Source organism: Rhincodon typus, chromosome 17, assembly GCF_021869965.1.
Source record: "Rhincodon typus isolate 14 chromosome 17, sRhiTyp1.1, whole genome shotgun sequence".
Lineage (NCBI taxonomy): Eukaryota > Metazoa > Chordata > Chondrichthyes > Orectolobiformes > Rhincodontidae > Rhincodon > Rhincodon typus.
The window spans coordinates 12,438,881-12,457,080 of NC_063348.1; the positions used below are offsets into that span (position 1 = coordinate 12,438,881).

An 18,200-nucleotide genomic window follows, 5' to 3' on the forward strand; every position below is an offset into this window, starting at 1 on the left:
CCATGGATAATGCACTAACCTACACATCTCTGGACACTATGGGCAATTTAGCATGGCCAATCCATTTACCCTGCACATCTTTGGACTGTGGGAGGAAATTGGAGCATCTGGTGGAAATCCACGCAGACATGGGGAAAATGTGCAAACCCCATACAGACAGTCGCCCGAAGCTGGAATTGAACCCAGGTCCCTGCCGCTGTGAGGCAGCAATGCTAACCACTAAGCCACTGCACCGGCCCAATGATTGGCATCATTGCTGAATCCCCCAGTATCAATTCCCTTGGGGCTACCATTGAACAGAAACTGAACTTGCCCAGCCATATAAATTCTGTGACTAAAAGAACAGGTCAGAGGCTAGGAATTTTGTGGTGACTACCTCTTGACTCCCTGGTGCCTATCTACAAATTAGGAGTGTGATGGAATACTTGCCACTCACCTGGATGTGTGCAGCTCCAACAACTCTCAAGGGGCTTGACACCATACAGGACAAAGCAGTCTGCTTGATTGGCAGCACGTTCGCAAACATCTACTCCCTTCGTCGCTGATGGTCAGTAACAGTCTATAAGGTGCATTGCAGAAATTTACCAAATTTACCAAAAATCCTTAGACAGCGTTTTTGAACCCATGACCATCTAGAAAGACAAGAGCAGCCGATACATGGGAACACGATCATCTACAAGTTCCCATCCAAGCCAGTCATTTTCCTGTCTTGAAAATACATCACTGTTCTTTCGCTGTCATTTGGTCAAAATCATGGAACACCCTCCCAAACAGCATTGTGGGTCTACCTACAGCATATTGTCTCAGCATAGAGTCAGAGCTATACAGCACAGAAACAGATCCCTCAATCCGACTTGTCGTCACCAACCAGATATCCTAAACTGAGCTAGTTCTATTTGGCTCATTTCCCTTTAAATCCTTCCTGTTCGTGTACCTATCCAGATGCCTTTTAACTATTATAATTTTCATAGAATCATAGATCATAGGAGGTAAGCAGATCATAGAATCCCTACAGTGTAGAAACAGGCCCTTCGACCCAAGAAGTCCACACTGATCCTAAGAGCATGCCACCCAGACCCATTCGCCTGTAACTCACTTAATCTACACATCCCTGAACGCTATATGGGCAATTTAACTTGGCCAATCCACCTAGCCTGCATATCTTTGGACTGTGGGAGGAAACCGGAGCACCCGGAGGAAACCAACGCAGACATGGGGAGAATGTGCAAACTCCACACAGACAGTCGCCCGAGGGTGGAATCAAACCTGGATCCCTGGTGCTGTGAAGCAACAGTGCTAACCACTGAACCACCGTGCTGCCCACAATTTTATCTGCCTCTACCACTTCCTCTGGCAGCTTGTTCCATATACGCACCACCCTCTGCATGAAAAAGCTGCCAGAGGGAGTGATTTAAATCTTTACCCTCTCACCTTAAACCTGTGCCCTCTAATCCTGGACTCCACTACCCTGGCTATTCACCCTATCCATGCCTCTCATGATTTTATATACCTCCATAAAGGGCACTCCTTAGCCTCTGATGCTCCAAGGGGAAAAAGCCACAGCCTATTCAGCCTCTCCCTATAGCACAAACTTTCCAATCCCAGCAACATCCTTGTAAATCTTTTCTGAACCCTTTCCAATTTAACATCTTTCCTAAAGCAGGGAGACCAGAATTGAACACCGTATTCTAAAAGTGGCCTCACCAAACCCTGTACAGCCCTGTACAATATGGTGTCCCAACTTCTATACTCACTGGTATGTCAAACGTCTTCTTCCCCACCCTGTCTGCCTGCGACTCCACTTTCAAGGAACTTATGCATTTGCTTCCCAGGTCTCTATGTTTGGCCACACTCCCCAAGTCCAGCCCTAGTTTGCCTTACTGAAATGCAACACCTCACATTTACCTAAATTAAATTCCCATCTGCCAGTTCAAGATGACAGCTCGCTACCACCTTCCATCTTAAGGTCAACGAGAGATGGGTAATAAGTACTGGACCAGCCAGCAATGCCTGTGTCCCAGGACTGAATGAAAAACAATCTCCTTGTGGTTTTCATTTTTGGCAGTCTATTGTGTCTTTGGCATTCCTAGTATATCTATGCAGTGTTATACTAGTGGGTGCAGCATTGTTGTTAGAAGGCTGCTGACATTCAGTGGAGGAGAATGACCTTGAGCAGCTCTGAGTCTAGATGACCCATTACAGACTGCAATGTCATGAGTAGCTGTACTCTAGACTGGATGGCTAGCAAGCATCAGCAAGCGCAGAGCTAAATTAGGTGAATAGATAACATAGGGTGGAGCTGGAGGAACACAGCAGGCTAGGCAGCATCAGAGGAGCATGAAAGAAAGCTGACGTTTTGGGTTGGGACCCTTCTTCAGAAATGGGGGAGGGAGAAGGGAGCTCTGAAATAAATAGAGGAGGGATGGGGCTAGGGAAGGTAGGTGGGATGGTGATAGGTGAGTGCAGGTAGGCAGTGCTGGGGATTGGTCAGTGAGGTGGGAGGAGCAGATAGGTGGGACAAAAGATGGACAGGTTGTGTCAGGTCAAGGAGGTGGGGATGAGAGGGAAGGTTGGTCATGGGAATGGGGAGATTTTGAAACTAGTAAAGTCCACATTGAGACCATAGGGTTGTAGGCTTCCAAAAGGTGGAATATGAGGTGCTGCTTCTCCAGTTTCCAGGTAGCGTCAGTGTGACACTGGAGGAGGCCCAGGATGGACATGTCATCCAGGGAGTGGGAGGGGGAGTTGAAGTGCTTCGCGACTGGAAGGTGTTGTCATTTGTTGCAAACAGAGTGCAGGTGCTCTACAAAGCGGTCTCCAAGCCTCCGCTTGTTCTCACCGATGCAGAGGAGGCCACATTGGGAGCAGCGGATGCAGTAAACCACATTAGCGGATGTACAGGTGAACATCTGTCTGATGTGGAAGGTTTTTTTGGTTCCTTGGATGGAGGTGAAGGGGGAGGTGTAGGGGCAGGTGTAGCACTTCCTGCATTGGCAGGGAAAAGTGCCAGGGGTGGTGGGGCTAGTGGGGAGTATGGAGCAGATGAGGGAGTCGCGGAGAGAGTGGCCCCTACGGAGGCAGATAGGGGTGGGGAGGGAAATATCTCTTTGGTTGTGGGGTCAGGTTGCAGGTGGCGGAAGTGGCGGAGAATGATGCGTTGTATCCAGAGGTTAGTGGGGTGATAGGTGAGGACAAGGGGGATTCTGTCTTTGTTTTTATTGCAGGGAGGGGATGTGAGGGCAGGGGTGCGGGAAACGCAAGAGATACGGTCAAGAGAATTTTTGACCACTGAAGGGGGCAAGTTGCGGTCCTTGAAATAAGAGGATATCTGGGATGTTCAGGAGTGGAACAGTTGGGAGCAGACGTGGCGGAGGAATTGGGAGTAGGGGATCGCATTCTTGCAGTAAGGTGGGTGAGAGGAGGTGTCGTCCAGGTAGCTGTGGGAGTCGGTGGGCTTGAAATAAATATTAGTTTCGAGGTGGTCACCAGAGATGGAGACAGAGAGGTCCAGGAAGGAGAGAGAGGTATCACAGTTGGTCCAGGTGAACTTGAGGTTGGGGTGAAAGGCGTTAGTGAAGTTAATGAACTGTTCAAGCTCATCGTGGGAGCACGAAGCAGCACCGATACAATGATCGATGTAGTGGAGGAAGAGGTGGGGGATAGTGCCAGAGTAGCTGTGGAAGAGGCACTGTTCCACGTATGGGTCTTTTCCCCTTCCCATAATTGGGAGGTACTTGATTCCTTCAGAGAATTCTCAAGAACAGCTTGATGAGATGTGGAAATTCCGAAGGGGTTTCAATCATCCAGAAATTAAGTGAATTTTATAGTAACTGCTGTGAATAACCCAGGAGGAAAACCATAGAAAGGTTAAAAAATTGATTTTGTTTTTGTTTTGTTTTTAACTGTACTGCTTTGATAATTCTAGAAACATTGGAAAGGTAGGAACTAGGTGGGGTGATGAAAGATAATGGGGTAAATGTGAGATTATCCACTTTAGTGGCAAAAACAAGAAGGCAGACTACTGTGTGAATGGCGATTAGATTGGAAAAGGGGGAGGTGCAAAGAGACCTGGGTGTCCTGTACGCCAGATGCTAAAAGTGGGTATGCAGGTGCAACAGAAGATGAAGAAGGCAACTGGTTCTGTTGGCCATCATAACAAGAGGATTTGAATAGCAGCAAAAGTGTCTAGTTGCAATTGTACAGGGACTTGGGTGAGACCACTCTTGGAGTATTATATGCAGTTGGGTCTCTGTATCTAAGAAAGGATATTCTGGCTATAGAAGGAGTGCACAAAGGTTTACCAATTGATTCCAGACTTGACAGGACTGATGTATGAAAAAAGACTAAATTGGTTCGATCTTTATCCATGAGTTTAGAAGAATGAGGTGGGTGAAGTCTCCTAGAAAACGATAAAATTCTAACTGGGCTAGTCAGGATAAACACAGGAAGAATTTTCCGATGAACAGTAATCCAGAGCCAGGAGTTACAGTCTACGGGTACGAGGAGAAATTTCTTCCGACTCAATGATGAATCATGGAATTCTCTGTCACAGAAAATGATTGAGGCCAAAGCATTAAATGTTTTCAGGAAGGACTTAGATATAGTTCTTCAAGCTAAAGGGATCAAAGAGTATCAGGAGAAAGGAGGAGGAACAGGCCACTGAATTGGGTGATCAACCTTGATCATATTGAATGGTTGAGCATGCTCGAAGGCCTGAATGGCTTACTACTCTTATTTTCTGTTCTTCTATCCTCGGGAATACACACAGGGTTCGAAGCCTGGAAAACTCACTTTGTAGCAAATAGTTGCTGTTCTAGATCATTGTTATTGTAACAGTGAAAACTTGCTATCTGGACAATTATAACGCACAAACCAAAATCTGCATCTATGTACCTATTTGGTTTTGATGTCAGTTTGAATTCACTGTGTTTAATTTTCATTAAAACTCTTGTTTCTTTTCTTTGCCCTCCTATAGCATTGTGTCAGACTATACCCAGGTATATCCCACAGAAACAGAACTGGAATTGGGGCAGGTGAAAGGTGAAGAGGTGACGATGAATGAATCCCATGAGCAAAATGACTACTGGTGTGAGTGGCTTTCTTATGATATTTTGATTTTATAGAAAAAGCCCAGTTGTTCAATCATATCCCATTTAAAGAAAAGTAACCAGTACAATAGGTATAAATTGATTACGGAGTAAAGACCTTCACAAAGACCTCAGCCTCAACTTGAGGTGTAAGATCCTTGAATATAATTTCAGTTTAGACCAAGTAGAATGTTTGTTTCAAAAAGATTTATGTGTGTTGAAATAAAGGTTGGTTGGCATGCTGGACTTGTCAGAATAAAATAGGAACATTGGGTATGGGAACAGTTAGGAACAAATGAGATTCAGAGAGGATTGTTTAACTTCAAATTTGTTTCTTCTATTAATATGCATCTAACTGAAACCGTTATCGTTTGTATCCTAGTTTGTGAGAATTGCCAGGAGTACTTCGTGGACGAGTGTGCCCTTCATGGACGCCCAATATTTGTTACTGATACACCTATACCTGTAGGCACTCCAGACAGAGCAGCCCTCACAGTTCCTGCTGGAGTAGTAGTTGTGAAGGAGCCTGGAGGAGAGATCGATGTTCGTTGTTTGGATACCATCATTCCAAAAGGAAGGATATTTGGACCATATGAAGGAGAAGTGTGCCAAACTGATAAGTCATCTGGGTTTTTCTCCTGGCTGGTATGTGCTTTCTTAAAGTGAATGTTTGAACTTTACTGTATATTATGACGCATTACCGTAATAAGGTGGGGGCACATAGCTTTGGCTGTTGAACATTTCCTTTTAGGCCAGGAGGTGAAGAATATTATAGGTACATTTTTTTTGTGAGGTGAGACATCTAATTGTGAATTGACACTCCAACCTCCTTTCAGATTTGTGATCTCATTGAATGAGAATCCACACCAGGAATTGTGCAAAATTTAGCCTGTGATTTTCAAGTGCAGAGAGGATGGAATACTTGTATCTCTCAATAACATAACCCATACGTCTTTTGCTGAGTCTGAGTGAAAACAGAGGATCAAGATAGCATTACATATACAGTGCAGAAACAGGTCATACCTCACAACCAGTCCATTCAGCTCTTGTTGAGCTTCCTCCCATCTTTCCTAACCTAAATCTACCTATCTGTTTCCTTCTCTCTCATGTGTTTGTCGTGTTTCCCTCTAAATTAATCAAAAGTATATCCAACCACACCTATGGTAGAGAATTCCATGGTCACACTGCTTTTTTAGGTAAAGACATTCTTCTGAATTCTTTATTACTTGAGGGAAACATGTTTATTCGACAAGAGAGCAGAATTAAATGCATAAATGAATGCTTGTGAATGGCGGAGGAGACCGAAGTGTACATAAACAAGAAAGGGTTGGAGTATAGATAAAAAAGAGATATGGATGCACTTGGAACTAATGGAAGAATTTGAATGTGCGTGGACCAAGAAATGGTCATGGTGGCTAGGAAGTATATGGTTTTGAACAGAAGTTGAAACATCATCAAATAGCTTTTAGGTATAGGGTCCCATCATAACAAAGATAAGGCCAAAATGTCCAGAGTAAAAGCAGTACTGTTTGGAGCCACAAAATAAATCAACAAGTGTAAAGAATAGGAAGTCTCATATGGAGAGACAATCAAAAATAAAGCAGCCACAAAGCTTTCTGGATTGGCATCAAAAGGAGATTGCATGTATAAACGAGGATGACTTCTCCATAAAACAAGAGCGACAACCCTGAACGACTGAAGTAGAGCATGAACTCATAAAGGCTAGTTAAGTCTAATGACCCCTGTGAATTTTTTAAACCATATTTGAAATGGGAGTGTTTGCTTGTAATATGTGAGGAGTTGCAGATTGTATTCGGTAAGGTTTCTCATGAAAGAATGTTTAAAAATATTGAGATCATGGAATTGGAAGAAGTCTATTGGCTTGGATAGGAAATTGGCTTGGGGACTTGGCAGAGAGTACAGATACTAGTTTTCTACTGTAGTTCGCAGGATGTGAATGAGAAAACTGTAGTGATGGTAACACTATCGAATGTCAAAAGGTGGAGATTAGATTGTCTCTTATTGTGATGGTCATAACCCGGCATTTGTGTGGCGCGAATGTTACTTGCCACTTCTGAGACCTAGCCTGGATATAGTCCAGATCATGTTGCATTTGAACGTGGGCTGCTTCAGTGTCTGAGAAATCGCGAATGGTGCTGAACATTGAGCAATCATCGGCAAACATTCCCACTTCTGACCTTATGTTAGAGGGAAGGCCATTAATGAAGCAGCTGAAGATGGTTGGGCCTAGGACACTACCCTGAGGAACTCCTGCAGAGATGTTCTGGAGCTGAGATGATGGACCTCCAACAACTACGATCATCTTCCTATGTGTCAGGTATGACTCCAACCAGCAGAGAGTTTGCCCCCTGATACCCATTGATTCCAGTTTTGCGAGGGCTCCTTAATGCCACACTCAGTCAAATGCAGCCTTGATGTCAAGGACTGTCATTCTCACCTCGTCTCTGGAATTCAGCTCTTTTGTCCATGTTTGAACCAAAGCTGTAATGAGATCAGGTGCTGAGTTGCGGAACCCAAACTGGGCGTCACTGAGCAGGTTACTTCTGAGCAGGTGCTGCTTGATAGCACTGTTGCTGACATCTTCCATCACTTTACTGATGATCGAGAGTAGACGGATGGGGCGGCAGTTGGCTAGGTTGGATTTGTCCTGCTTTTTGTGTACAGGACATACTTGGGCAATTTTCCACATTCCCGGATAGATACTGGTGTTGGAACTGTACTGGAACAGCTTGGCTAAGGGAGCAGCAAGTTGTGGAGCACAAGTGTTCAGGACTATTGCCGGAATGTTGTCAGAACCCGTAGACTTTGCAGCATCCAATGTCTCCAACCGTTTCTTGATATCACATGGAGTGAATAGAATTGCCTGAAGACTGGTATCTGTAATGCTGGGGACCACTGGAGGAGGCTGAGATGCATCATCCACTCGGACTTCTGGCTGAAGATTGCTGTGAATGCTTCAGCCTTATCTTTTGCGTTGATGAGCTGGGCTCTTCCATCGTTAAGGATGGAGATATTTATGGAGCCGCCTACTCCAGTGAGTTGTTAATTGTCCACCACCATTCACGACTGGATGTGGCAGGACTGCAGAGCTTAGATCTGATCCGTTGGTTGTGAGATCTCTTAGCTCGATCACTTGCTGCTTAAGCTGTTTGGCATGCAAGTAGTCCTGTTTTGTGGCTTTGCCAGGTTGTCACTTCATCTTCAGGTATGTCTGGTGCTGCTCCTGGCATGCCGTCCTTCACTCTCCGTTGAACCAGGGTTGATCCCCTGTCTTGTTCATAATAGTTGAGTAGGGGATATGCTGGGTCATGAGATTACAGATTGTGCTGGAGTACAATTCTGCTGCTGTTGATGGCCCACAGTGCCCCATGGATGCCAGACTTGAGTTGCTGAATCTATTCAAAGGCTTTCCCTGTTTTGTACGGTGATAGCGCCACATGACATGATGGAGGTTATTCTTGATGTGAAAGTGGGACTTCGTCTCCACAAGGAGTGTGCAGTGGTTGCTGAAACCATTCTGTTCCTATTCAAACTTCTTTATCTTCTGCCCGATGGAAGACAGTATAACTGGGGTGGGAGGGGTCTTAGATTATGTGGGTTAACTTCCTGAGGTAGCAGGAAATATAAATGAAGTCAGTGGATGAAAGGCTGGTTTGCGTGATGGACAGGACTGTGTTCATGACTTTGTAGTTCCCTGCGGTCTTGGGTAGAGCAGTTGTCATAACCATGCTGTGATGCATCCAGAGAGGATGCTTTCTATTGTGCATCTGTAAAAATTGGTAAGAGTCCTTGTGGATGTGCCAAATTTCCTTAGCCTTCTGAGGAAGGAGAGACATTGTTGTGCTTTCTTGACTGTCGTGTTGATATGGGTGACCAGGACAAATTGTTGGTGATCGTACTCCCAGGAGCTTGATACCTTTGACAATCTCCACTCTGCACCATTGCAGACAGGGGTGTGCCCTCCACTCTGTTTCTTGAAGTCAATGACCATCTCCTTTGTTTTGTTGACATTGATGGAGAGATCGTTGTCTTTACACCACGCTGCTAAGCATTCAATCTCTTTCCTATACTCAATCGCATCGTTGTTCGAGATCTGACCTATAATGGTGGTGTTATCAGCAAGCTTGTAAATGGAGTTGGGGCGGAATTAGGCCACACAGTGAGTGCATAAGGAATATAGTAGGGGGCTGAGAACGCAGCCTTCCTGGGCAACGGTGCTGAGGATTATGGTGGAGGAGGTGTTGTCGCCTATTCTCACTGATTCCAGTCTATGGGTCAGGAAGTCGAGGATCCAGTTACAAAGGAGGGAGTCGAGACCTAGGTCGCACAGTTTTAGAGATGAGTTCCAAATCTGGAACACCTTTCTGCCAAAAAAGGTGAAGCTGAGGAGATCAATTGAAAATAACAGCTGAATTTGATAGATTTTTGCAATGTGATATTGTTAAGGATTACGGTTATCAAGATGACTGGATGAGGTTAAGATACAGATGATCTATAGTTTAAATGAAAGATGGAATAAGGCTGGAGGGCCAAATCACCTGTTCACATTTTTAGACTATATAGCATTCCTCATCCTTACAGTTCATCTTAAGGAGAACATGATAATTGACAAAAATGTTTGTATTTTAACTGTTCAGTGTCATTCATATTTTTTTCTGGTGTCTTTAATTTGTTTAACTGGAAAGAATTGACATTTTGGCTTCTGTACTTTTTACTGTTTTATTTCCATAGAATATTTTTAAACAGTTTAAAACAACAAGGGAAAATTTGTTTAAAGTTGCAGATGATTAGTTCCCTGTAGGCCTTTCGTTTTGCAAGCTGGAACTGCACCTGTGTATTGATCAAATCATCTTTTTCTTTTCTCACTGTGACTTCTTTGTTAATTCAGATACTCGGCAAGAATAACACATACAAGTCAATTGATGGCACAGATGAGACCAAAGCCAATTGGATGAGGTAAGTCAGGAACTCTGATAAAATCTTTGAGGTTAAGTGTAGTGTTACAATCCCCATAGAGACTGATTGATAACTTTTAAAAAGATATTTAAATTTCTAGTGAATGACTGAAAGGATTACATTCAGTATTTCTAGTTTTAAGACATTACTCTAATAATCAAACCAAAAACAATGTTGTCTAATTGCTATTCCTTAAGCAACTTGGGCTGTAACACACAGAAAGGTTAACTTACAAAATTAACAAAAAGTCGCACTCTACAGTTATAATTAATTTGTCTCTTGAGGGCATATGACTCTCCAAGAACCAGTCCAGACCTGTTCTCAGCTCCTGCTGGCTTGCTCCTTTTCTCATTTCTAGCTAGTTAACTTCTTATTTATGAACTGATGTTTCTGGTAAGGGATTTTCTGGGGATTCCTCCCTTTAGTTAAAGCTAAGTGAATCCTCCAACCTTGTTTAAATTCTCACCAACTTGGACTCCTGAATGAGAGTATGAGTTTCCCACTTGCAGTTTGTGTGATGAACAAGAGAGATTGGTTGTCTGTCTGCCCCCCCTCTCTCAGATTCTTTCAGACAGACCATGTCTGTGAGGGTCAGGGATATCTAATGAAACCTGCAATCTAATCTTATAATAATTTCCTATAGGTTTCTCCCTTTCAAAGCCCATTCCCATGACAAATTGAATCTTAAAGGCCATGTAACCAGGTAGAAATGTGAATCCTTTAAACCCGCAACTATATTCTGTCTTAAAATTAAAACAGTAATTTAAGTTAAATATAACTGATTACATTTCCAGACAATCCTCTTTGAGACCTGAAAACGACTAATCTACCAACAATCAGAATTATCTGATGTTGTGAATATCTTGCACATTCTTCTTAGTAAGTTAAATTGGGGGCCTCTTTAAGAAATGACATGCTTCAAGGTTGATTGGAATGCACAAGTCACATGACTCTTTCATTCCTCCATTTTGTCATCAGTTAAAGAAACAATCTCAAAATATAACAATCTAATAAGCTTTGTATTTAAAACAGTGCGGGGAGAGGAGGGAATTTTGACCTGAATCTAACTATGCAAATTTCTTTTCTAAATCATTGCCATAAAAGAAGCACTTGGTATATTTTCATCTTCCTTTTGGGAAATTGAGCACGTACAATTTGTAGTGAGATGATGACATACTCTGTACTCTAGGGCCAGAAGTGATTGTACCAAGCTGGGGCCATCTTAAATCATTGCAAAACAAATGCTCAGATTATCATACGTTATGAAACAAGAGTGAGAACGGAACAGACTTGATCTCCTTTTACAATGATAAAGTTTTAGATTTTTAAAAATAAATTAATTATCCTTTAAGTTTTCAGCTTTTTATTGATGTGATTTTTTTTGGTGTATGTCCAAACAATTCCATAACTATTTCCAATGCTACTGTTCAATTTATTCACAAGTACATATATATATGTTGTTTCCATATGAAGTACTGTCATTCAGGTTGAATTGAGGAAACCTCATGGTCAGAAGAAAGTCCACCCACTTTGCCAAAACTTGGACATAATCATATTTATTATGAGAGTATATGCACTATAAGTGCCCACTGCGCATTTTTAATTTATTGATTTGTTGAAGGTATGTGGTTATATCAAGAGAAGAAAATGAACAGAACCTCATGGCATTCCAGCATAATGAGAAGATTTATTTTCGAGTGTGTAGGGATATTCGCCCTGGCGAGAGGCTGCGAGTTTGGTACAGTGATGATTACATGAAACGCCTCCACGCAACCACACAGGACACTGTGGACAGAAATCTACTAACTGGTAAGTGCTTTATGCAATTAAAAATAAGCATGAGTGGTTGGAATTGATAGTATGGATCATGATTTGATGGATTAGTACTGCTGAAATATGCTTTTTTTTACTAATAATAATTTCTAGCTTTGATGGATAGGAATCATAATTCAAAATTGGTTTAAAAATGGTTTACCGTGAACCTTGGTTTACACACTCGAAGTGACTCAACCCAGAAAAATTGTGATATTAGTTATTGCAGCAAAGCAAAGTTCAATGTGATTTACTAACTATTGACTTCAGTGTCAGATTCTGTAGGTATTCAGTAAAATAACTTAGACTTTTATTTACAGTATGTCAGTTGTATGATATTAAAATTATAAAATTTGAACTCCTCCTTAATGCAAAGGAATTGGTGATTCTTTCAGTCATATGAATGCTGTTTGGTAAAACCTTGATTCGGGCTCTGGGTTCAGTCCAAAATGAAACATATTCCCTCTTGTGCTATGATCCTGATTCATGTATGACAGTATGCAATAGGGTTGCCCCTGAGAATAAATTGGTTTTTGTATTAATTGTTCAGACTAAATTTTTAAGCAGATGTGTGCTATTGAAAAATTCAGGATAGTGGGTTTAGGTACTGCTAATGTTTTTTTTTTAATAAACATTGCTATGGTTATTGTACAAGTTCATACAAGTTGTGTGGTGTTGAGGCAGGAAAGGCGCATATTTTAATTGAAGGCATCTGCTGTGACTGAAGGCTGAAAATATCATAGTGCTACTCAGATATTGAAGGCTGTTAAAACTGATGTAACAAGTGCACTTATGAAAGCATATAAAATAGATTCTGGTTTATTGAAAACTGATGAATGATGCAAGGCTTGTAATTCAAGTCCAGACAATAAGCAAGTTTGGAAACTCAATCCTGTAGAGAGTATTTACCTTGCAACATGACATACCGTCATATATCTTGTTTTATACCATACAGTTACTGAACTTTACAAATGATTTTTATTGTATCTCTGAGATAGCCTTGTGGTTTTACACTGTTAGTTTTGGCTTAGCAGAAAGCTGCTTCATAGTCTGTGCCGATGTGGCAGGCAAATTAAAGTGGGGAAGAGATGGTTCTGCTTTGTACGCCAAAGTAGAAAGTTGCATTAAAAATTTTGAAGTTACTTTTACATAAATGATATTGGTGCAAATAGTAATCAGTTGCACATGATATGAGCACTTGATGTGTGGCACAATCATTTAAAGGGTTGTTGTTCTTGAGATTGCACATGTAACAAGATTTCCAGGTTCAGAAATTGCAAATGAAGACGTTATATCTATTTCTCAGCTCAGACAAAAGACAAATAATTCCATTATTTGAAAGATTATTATCACTTTCAAAGACTATTTTAAACTCAGAATTTACTTCAAAATTTATTCAAAAAAGCAAGAATTGTTATTCTATGCAGCGATGAAGTTTAATGAAGTACCTTTACTACTAATTACGTATAGAATTGAATAAATTTCTGACATTATTATTCAGAAATGTTCTGATAATATAGTACAGTTGTTGACTAGTGTATTTTAATGATTAGTTTCTCTTGTTATAGATTAGATAATGGAATTGTTTTTCCTCATTTTTCACTTTGTCTTTTACAATATATATTGGATGACTGATTTGTGATGCAGAGTGACACCAACAGTGTGGGTTCAATTCCCATACCAGCTGAGGTTACAATGAAGACTGTTCTTCTCTACCTCTTCCCCTTCCCTGAGGTGTGCAGACCCTCAAGTTAAACCACCACCAGTTGTCTCTCTGACTCTAATGAGAGAGCAGTCGTATGGCCTAGTAAAACTATAGTGACTTTTTATGAATGACTTGGATGAGGAAAGTGAATGCATAAAGCTAATGTTGCAGATGTCAAAAAATAGGTGAGAAGGCAAGTGTGAAGGTGATGGTCTGCAGCGACAGACAGATTAGGCAAGTTGGCAAAAACTTAGCAGATAGAATATAATGTAGAAAATTATGAGGTTATGCATTTTTGCAGGAAGAATAGAGAAACTGAATATTACTTAAAGAAAGACTGTAGAAAATGACATCATTATTTAAGGAACGATATACTGGCATTGGAGGCAGTGCAGAGAATGTTCACTCGGCTGATATAAGGTATGGAGGGACTGTTTTCTGAGGACAGGTTAAGTAGGTTAGGCCTGTAGTCATTGGAGTTTAGAAGAATGAGAGGCAATCTTATTGAAACATACAAGACTCTTAGGGGATTGACAGGGTAGATCTGGAAAGATTGTTTCCACTTGTGTGAGACTTTCGGACTAAAGGGCATAATGTCAGAAGAAGCGTTCACCCATTTAAGACAGATGGGGAAGAATTTCTTCTCTTAGAGTGTTGAGAGTCTGTGCAATTCTTTAACACAGATGGCTGTCAGGAATGGGTTGTTAATTATATTCAAGGCTGAGATAGACAGATTTTTAATCATAAGAGAATCAAGATTTATGGGAAAAAGGTAGGAATTTAGTTGAGGATTAGCCATGATTTCATTTCATGACAGAGCAGACTCAATGGGCTGAATGGCCTGCTTCTGTGCCTGCGTTTTATGATCTAATATCAGCCACTTGTCCTTGTTAAAGTGTACATCACATGCAGAGTAAAAAGTGTTCCTTAATTTCCATTTGAAAGATATTCCATTAATTTATATTTACTCACAGAGGAATACTCTGTACTCCACCAGAGTGATATTTCCATACTAGTCTTTCTGAATCATATTAATAATATGGAACACTTTGGGCAGTATAATGTTTGATCTATGATGACTGGAAACTCTATTCCTGGTGATTGCAGGTCTAAGTAAATCTCAGAATTTTGGCAATAGTAGCAGCACTGAATATGGGTTCCTGCCTGGCCCACTGAATCACATATCATTCGTAATTAAAGAGGGACTTCTAAGTAGAAAAGATGAAGAGAAATTGTCTCAAATCCTTCAAAGGACTTTATCTTCTCAGGATAAGGGCCTTGTTTAGAAGAGCTTTTGAGTAATTTGGATTGCCTCAGTAGTTGCTGGTTGTATAACTAGTACAGATTTTGAATGTCTGTCAAAGTGGGTCAATGAATAATTTGGGAATTAAATAAGTCTCTTAAGTTTTCCAATGAAATATTCACTATCTATAAAAATGAACTGTGACTGAACCTTGTAATTTAGTATTTTGAGCATAAACTACCTGTTGTTATCTTAGCTGTATATGGCATGAATCACATTGATCAAAGTGGCTACTGATGAAAAGTTAAACACATACATTCATGTTTCACAGTAGGAAAAGAACACCGTATATAATATTATTCATGGTGTCATGGTAATCACTTCAATTCTGCCCAGATTTTGTAGTCGTGGTGAAAATGGCACTCCCCTAAGACTGTGAAGGAAGCTGCTCACAAGATCTTGCAATCTGTGGAGCTGATTTCATTTTTCCCAATGTTAATTTGAGTCTGATACCAACTGTAGGAGATCACCACTGTCCAGAAATAATGATGTAATCAGGCTTGCTAAGCAGCCACTCACATGGAAGAATTCTCTTCAGCAAAAAATACCAGGAAGTATTTACTTAAGTATCCTCCCTTTTTAATAATTTTGTGGACAGTGAAGTAAGAATTAGAACGTAACTGTGGGATTAAGGTAAAAGGTGACATTTCATAAACTTGAAAAAGCATTAATATTTAAGTTCAAAAAAGTACCTGCAGTTTCAATAGCTGTTGGTTGACATAAGCCTGAGAACTAGTATTATTAATGCTTACCTGCTCCCACAACCTATTACTATAATGGTGTCTTAGAGTCTGTAAATGCAGTTTGATTAACATTTCCAAGATGTTATTAATGGATTAGTTGTCTTTGATGTGGGCCTATGAGTAGAATGTTTGTTTTTATAAGGGAGCATCAAGGATTAAGGGATTTGAGAAGGTTTAAATATACTGAATTTATTTATTTATTTGCTTTAAAAATGTCAAAAGTATTGACGGTAATGAGTTGTGTTCAGCCTTGCTGTAAAGTTGCAAGCATTCATAATTTAATGATCTGAGCTGTCCAAAGCTATCATCCCTAAAATTACATAGAAGGAGCAACACCACATTTTTTAAAATTAATTTTCAGTGATTGAGAAGTTGATTGGTGGCAACTAACACTTATCAAGTCTTTAAGTGAATACCTTGACATGAAATGACAAGACTTGATTTACTGTGTCAAGTTTAATTTGTGCCTACATCCTAATGCAGCAACTTTGTGGCATTCAATTCATTTCAGCATGAGAAAAACATTGAATACTTTCTCAGGCAATACTGTGCATTAAGAAATGTTCTCCTACTTCTGTATCAATTTAATCTCACTTGAATACTCGAAATGATTAATAATGGAAGAACATGTATATTTTGAAAACCGCAAATGAAATCTCATGCTATACCATAAAGATGGATTCAGCCTGTATGTATAGATTGCAGCTCTTTTTTGTATTGCAGTTCTTAACTTTTTTTTTAAATTGATTCATTTGTACATGTAACAAAATACTACATCAATTGTATGTGTAACTTAGACAATGCAAATGAAGTAAGATGCTGATTTGAAGTGCAGAGAGAATTTTGTGTTTAATGTTTTGTAAATCGAATTTTCAGCGTTCTGACTGTGACATTGTAGATTGAAGGAAATTCTATTGTTGTGAAATTAGATCCTCCTTATAGGATCTCTTGTAAAATAATCCGTACTTATTTTTTATTAGTGTGAAAATAAACATGAACATGGTTTTTCTGAAAAGCATTCAGTGACTTGCAACATTTGTGAATCATTTTCATTCTCATGGCTTTATCATTTGTATTAAATATAGATGCTTATGGTTGCAGGAAATTCTTTTTATTGTACAATAGCGCAGCATGCTTTTGTACGGATCCAGCTTGTTGATCATTTTCATTTGTCATGCTTGTCTTATGTGTATCATCAAAATGATGCACTGTTTTCAGTTTTGCATTGTAAATATATTCTCTTTTGTAGTTTGCATATACTGTCAATTTTATTGTTTTTAAAATCATACCACAGTACACAATGGATAAATAAAAAACACGTTAGACTTTCATGACTTTATACCACAAAATTAACATAAGTGCCAACATTTATGAAGTGTTAAAGTACTTTAAGAAAGCCTTAGAAAATTAACAAAGTTTGAAGAAAATGATTTTTCTTTTGAAAAAGTCATGTCTGGGAGCGTGTTTGAGACCATAATGTACTTTGTGTTTAGAAGATATTGTAATCCTGTCAAATATAGCTATCGCTAAAATAAACTGTGTTGTTCCTTGAAGCTGCAGTGAAATATTCCACCAGCATTGCTTGAAGTTTGAATGACAGTGCAATGACAGTTTTATTGTGAGAGAGTTCACACACCTAGCCGTGTGATAACTTTTGATAATAACAAAAACAAAACATAGTTGGTTCATGACTTTTGAAACTGTATGTAATTTAGAAAAAAAGCAAAAGCACGTGTGCATGGCAGCCACAAGCTCCAAGGCAGCAATGATTTGATAATCCTGGGGTCAGCTGCAACGCCCCTTTTAAAGGTACGCAAAAAAATTGTGCCAGTGGGTTTGACCCAATCCAGTGAACTCTGAGACCCAATAGATTCCAGCAGGCCTACAAAATGGTTGTGCATTTTTGTTTTGTGAGCTTGCTTTCACTCTCTTTTGATCCCAGCCTGGTCCACAGCTCTCCTGCTCTTCCTCCCCAGTTTTCACTCTGGAGCTATTCTAAGTGTGAAGCATAAACATGTGATCACAGCAGGAAAAAATGTTGGTGAAGCACAAGTCAACCCTGTCAAACACTTTCAGAATCTCATATGTTTCAATTAGATCACCTCTCATTCTCCTAAGTTCTAGAGAATACTGATTCAGTATATTTAGCCTCTGATCATAGAAAAACCGTCACATCCCAGGAACCAATTTTAGTGATCTTTTGCTATACAGCCTCCAATGTAGGTTATGAAGCTCAAATTGTACACATTGCTCCAAACTTGGCCTCACCAAAATCTACCATTGTAGCAAGACTTCTTGGAGATTGCATTTAAACCTCTTCGCAATGAAGTGCAATGTGTCATTATGGGTAAGCCCAACTTCCTCTGAATATCAAAATGTTAGAATTTGATGTCTTTAAAAATAATGAACTTTGTTATTTTATCAGAGTGAATAACGGTTTACTCCCTTAAAGTATGCTCCATATGCCAACCTGTCACTTAATAGTCTCCAACACTATGGATAGTAGGAACTGCAGATGCTGGAGAATCTGAGATAACAAGGTGTAGAGCTGGATGAACACAGCAGGCCAAGCG

At 40.2% G+C, this 18,200-nt stretch overlaps 1 protein-coding gene across 6 annotated transcripts in view; it reads left to right on the forward strand.

Moving 5' to 3' along the window:
* Nucleotides 1-18,200, forward strand: part of prdm11 (PR domain containing 11) — a 153,046-nt gene that overhangs the window by 33,973 nt on the left and 100,873 nt on the right. For 5 of the 6 annotated variants that reach the window (XM_048606844.1, XM_020511733.2, XM_048606846.1 and 2 more), the window contains exons 4-7: nucleotides 4,976-5,088; nucleotides 5,470-5,732; nucleotides 9,997-10,064; nucleotides 11,686-11,873. In XM_048606844.1, the coding sequence (XP_048462801.1) occupies nucleotides 4,976-5,088; nucleotides 5,470-5,732; nucleotides 9,997-10,064; nucleotides 11,686-11,873 (632 nt within the window). Of the gene's footprint in view, nucleotides 1-4,975; nucleotides 5,089-5,469; nucleotides 5,733-9,996; nucleotides 10,065-11,685; nucleotides 11,874-18,200 lie in introns of those variants that run through there. The other variant, XM_020511734.2, reaches the window with a different exon arrangement.